This window comes from Austrofundulus limnaeus, unplaced genomic scaffold, assembly GCF_001266775.1.
Source record: "Austrofundulus limnaeus strain Quisiro unplaced genomic scaffold, Austrofundulus_limnaeus-1.0 Scaffold635, whole genome shotgun sequence".
Taxonomy (NCBI): domain Eukaryota; kingdom Metazoa; phylum Chordata; class Actinopteri; order Cyprinodontiformes; family Rivulidae; genus Austrofundulus; species Austrofundulus limnaeus.
Window position 1 is genome coordinate 95,141 of NW_013953037.1, and position 4,616 is coordinate 99,756.

Below are 4,616 nucleotides of genomic sequence, written 5' to 3' on the forward strand. Positions count from 1 at the left end.
GGACGGCCTTCGTCGCGGCGCTGTGACGTATGCGGCCGACAAATTCGGCCTTCGGAGGACCCGTCCTGCCGTTTTGGACACAGCCATAATCGAACCTTTGTCTGTGGCGGCCATCTTGAATCGGGCTGACTAAAGCTGCTGTATCTGTAAATCCATTACTTCCTGAATACTTACATTTTGTTAAAAACACAAAGGTAAAATTATCCTTCAGTAACAGAAACCTGTGAGTGYAGTATTTTTGTTTTTAACAAAGTTTCAATAAAGTTTTAAAAAACCTGAGATGACTATAAATATTAAAATAAGTGCAGTTTTTAGATAGTTTTCACAGCATTATTATAAAAGAGTTTTGTCTAAAATCAGTTCATCTGTGAGGAGTCCCTAACTTACTGATGTCAGGTTTTCTCAGTGGAACTGGAGCTGCTGGTCCCGTTCGACCCGTAGGTCCCACCGGTCCCGTTGGTCTGGTACGTGGCTCGCTCCTCGGCCTCCAGGCGTCTGTAGCGAGTGTTGAAGAAGATGACGAAGACGCAGGTGAAGAAGCAGCTCAGTCCTGCCATCACCATCATCGGCACTGAGGACCAGAGAACAGGTCTGATCTAAAGGCAGCTCGTTAACTTTTAACCTTTTTTAATTTAAGTTGAGGACCAGACTCTGTCAGAGACAAGGTTCTGGTCTAAGACTATTTAAGTCTATGGTTGTACAGCATATTTATGATGAAATATTACAAATAACTATAATATAAAAATATTTTGAGAAAATAGAGAAAAATGTACAGATGTATGGAGCTAAATTGAGCCCATAAAGTTTRTTCAAAAATTATTTTTGGTAGTAAAAGAAAAATTTTGCAACTAAAAAAGAATTTATTTGAAACAAAGACAATTGTACATTTTTTTATTATTTGATTGAATGGCCTGCCATACTGATTTRATTATATGATACAACAGCCTGCCATACTGCATTAATTATATAATACTATGACCTGCCTGCCATGTGTGTTATTTATGATATAACCGCCTGACTTTTTTTTTTTTAAATATGACACAACGGCTTGCCATATCTTTGGATTATATTATACAATGGCTTGTTATATGCCAATAATTGTGTAATACAATGACCTGCCATATATTTGGATTATACGATACAACAGATTGCCAAACTTCTTAAATTATATGATACAACAGCATGCCATATAACTTAATTGTATGATGCAACAGCACACCATACATGTAGTTTAGACTTATTTTAATAAGTTGTTTATCATTAATTTTTTGCTTTTAAAAACTTTATGGCTCCAATTTAGCTCCATACAGACATTCTTATATTTAGTTTGGATATTTCTGAAGAAAATTAAAAAGCATCTTTTTAGACATGTTGATAATGTTTCAAAGTTTGGATGATTTGTAAAAAAATAAAAATAAAAAAGACTTTTGATCATTTTAAGAGTAAAAAAACAACAAGTATTAAAAAAAACTCCATTATGAAGCTGTGATCAGAAGCTGATTTAACAAAGGTTTCTTACTTTAAGCTGAATAATCTGAAAAACCTGTAATCTGATGGAGAATTTACCTCCTCAGAGACTCACCTTTCCAGCTGAAGGCGGCGTCTCCGCAGGTGTTCAGAGGAGAGCCGGCGAGCGGAGTGGTTAAAGCCTGAAGTACCAGGATGTAAACCAAYGACTGCACCTGCCTGAGAGAGGGAAACACAAACAGCTGTTTGCTTCAGAAGCTTTCAGGACAAACGTAACGCCACGCGCCGCGGCGCTCGCTCACCCCGACACGAAGACGAGTCCGGCCGACGTGGCCTCTCCCACCGGGTACGAGCACTCCACCGACAGCTCCATGACCACCGGGTAGACGGAGAAACCAAAACCTCCGAACAGACAGCAGACGACCGCGACGGCGACTTTCTGCTGCGGCATCAGACACACCTGAGAGAAACGGCAGGTGAATTACAACCAATCATCAGCGGCGGATTGACGGCGAGCTTTAGTTTCCTCACCACCGAGAAGGAGATGCACGCCAGAGYCGTGACGCTCATGTTGATCTTTGCCACTTCCATGAACTTCCTGGTTTTGTCCACGTAGAGGCCGAACGGCACGGCGCCGACAACGCCAACGCCGATGAAGAGAGCGCCGCAGAAGCCGGCGAATTCCTGCAGAGGTCAGAGTTAATGCGTGAAAAAAAAGGAAACAATGAGTTGTTGTGTAAAGTGCTGAGTCAGCATCACACTGTTTCTGTAATCCAGCTACTTCTGCAGACTTTGTGCTCCTTTAAACGTCAAATCTTTAGCTCAGTCATGAGACGAGTTCTCTGACTTTAACTTTTTATAACTTTTACAAATATTAAACTTTATTTACAAATATTTCCCTTTTAGAAAAACACAGATCTCTTTTTAGAACCTTCAGAAAGTTTGTTCTCTTTAAAACCTGCTTTAGCTGCTGGCTCTGTTTTTCTCTTCTGATGATAGTTTTAGCCTTTTTAGCTAGTCTTTTGCTATCCTAACTTTTAGCTTGTCTTTTTCCACATTTAGTTAAATAAAGGTAAATAAATAAAATAGTTGTTAGCTAACTTTTTACAACTTTCAGCTAACCATTTTGCTATTTTAGCTAACTGGCTTTCTCCTCGTTGCTTTTAGCTAGTATTCTGCTTCTTATAGCTTTTAGCTAGCATTCTGTTCCTTATAGCTTGTAGCTAACACTCTGCTCCTTATAGCTTNGCTTTTAGCTAGCATTCTGCTCCTTGTAGATTTTGGCTAGCACTCTGCTCCTTATAGGTTTTAGCTAGCATTCTACTCCTTATAGCTTTCAGCTAGCATTCTGCTCCTTATAGCTTGAAGCTAGCATTCTGTTCCTTATAGCTTGTAGCTAACACTCTGCTCCTTATAGCTTGTAGCTAGCATTCTGCTCCTGGTAGATTTTGGCTAGCACTCTGCTCCTTATAGCTTTTAGCTAGCATTCTACTCCTTATAGCTTTCAGCTAGCATTCTGCTCCTTATAGCTTGAAGCTAGCATTCTGTTCCTTATAGCTTGTATCTAACACTCTGCTCCTTATAGCTTGTAGCTAGCATTCTGCTCCTTATAGCTTGTAGCTAGCATTCTGCTCCTTATAGCTTGTAGCTAGCATTCTGCTCCTTATAGCTTGTAGCTAGCATTCTGCTCCTTATAGCTTGTAGCTAGCATTTTGTTTTTTGTTTGAACTCAGTTTCAGCTTCTTGGTCTTTCAGCTGTTGTTGATCACGTAGCACTTTAGCATGAAACGTCTTTTCTTTAGCCACAGGAGCTTCTCAAACAAACGTTAAAGCTGAAGCAGATTTTACTGAATCTGACAGCGGTTCTGCTCCTCCACACGGGTCGGGTCAGAGTGGACCAGGTGGACTCACGGTGGAGTATCCCTGCACACACAGGATCTGCTGCAGCAGCGAGGTGAAGCAGGTGAAGACGGCGATGCCCGAGCCGAAGCACAGCAGCAGGACCAGGTAGGCTCTGTTCCTCAGGAGCTGCAGGCGAAGCAGAGGTTAAACCGCTGATCGTAACGAGGGAACGCGATGAGTGACAGGTTAGTTTTTACCAGCTTGATTCCCTGAACGAACGGTTCTGACCCGGAGGTTTCGGCGCTGGCAGACGGAGGGGTTGGGGGTCTGCTGCTCAGCACCCCCAGAGAGGCGATGAAGCAGATGAAGAACGACGGGACGGCGTAGGCTTGCATCTAAAAGAGGAGAGTGATGAAGACGTGCCACGGTTGGGTTTTGTTCTGGTGACCTGAACTCACCAGGGCGGGGATCTGGGTCGAMGTTTTGGCGACTGCAGGCGAGATGAGGTTGGCGAGGAGGACGCCCACGGGGTTGGCTGGTAAAAAATAATCACAACATTTTTACTTCCTGTTTTTAGTTTTAATCTAAGCAGTTAAATAGTCCAAGCTCCACCCACACATGGAGGCCAACATGTTCGCCGTCGCCCGCTGATGGTCGGGGAACCACARCGCCGCCAGCTTGGTGGGCGCGAAGATGACGAGCGGCTGAGCGAGGGCGCCGAGAGTCTGACCCAGCATCACCAGCGGGAAGACGAGGTCAGAGTCGGGCAAATCCAGCGTGGCGATGAAACGCAGCAGCGCTCCGAGCATGTTCAGCCACGCCCCCAGCACCAGCTGTCGAAGAGGAAACAGGAAGTTACTGCGGGATAAATCTTGTGCCAGCAGGAACTGAATTTAAATTGTTCAGGTTGAATCTGAATATTCATAATGTGAAATTGAATGCATTGGTTTGAAAATAAATTTCACTAAATTGAAACTGAATTAAAAGTTTTGAATTTGAGTTAATTTGCTTTGAAACTGTGTTTTGGTTTATTAAAAATTCAGTTTGACTACTTTCACTTTCAGTTCCATAATTCAGATTTTTGTGTCACATCCTGGTCCTTGAGAAAGCCAGGCAGAGTAATCAAACACAGATCCACAGATTTATGTTTCACTTTGGTGAAGTTTCCCTTCTGTATGTAACAGAGTTGATGCCAGGGGTGTCGCTAGGTTTTGAGGACAAGGGGGGCTTAGCCCCTAGGAGACGCACAGAATTTTTGTATATTAAATTTGCATTGTGTGTCTGTGTCTGTATACAGGATATATATG

General features: G+C 42.8%; 1 protein-coding gene across 1 annotated transcript; it reads right to left on the minus strand.

Moving 5' to 3' along the window:
- Positions 1–259: 259 nt before the first annotated feature.
- slc49a3 (solute carrier family 49 member 3) lies at positions 260–4,142 on the minus strand (the record flags this gene model as incomplete). The annotated part of the gene is given in 8 exon segments (XM_014027326.1): positions 260–571; positions 1,583–1,686; positions 1,770–1,927; positions 1,999–2,151; positions 3,379–3,495; positions 3,567–3,704; positions 3,768–3,844; positions 3,926–4,142. Coding segments are annotated over 8 exon segments (1,143 nt in total), but the record flags the coding sequence as incomplete, so codon positions are not given.
- Positions 4,143–4,616: the final 474 nt, after the last annotated feature.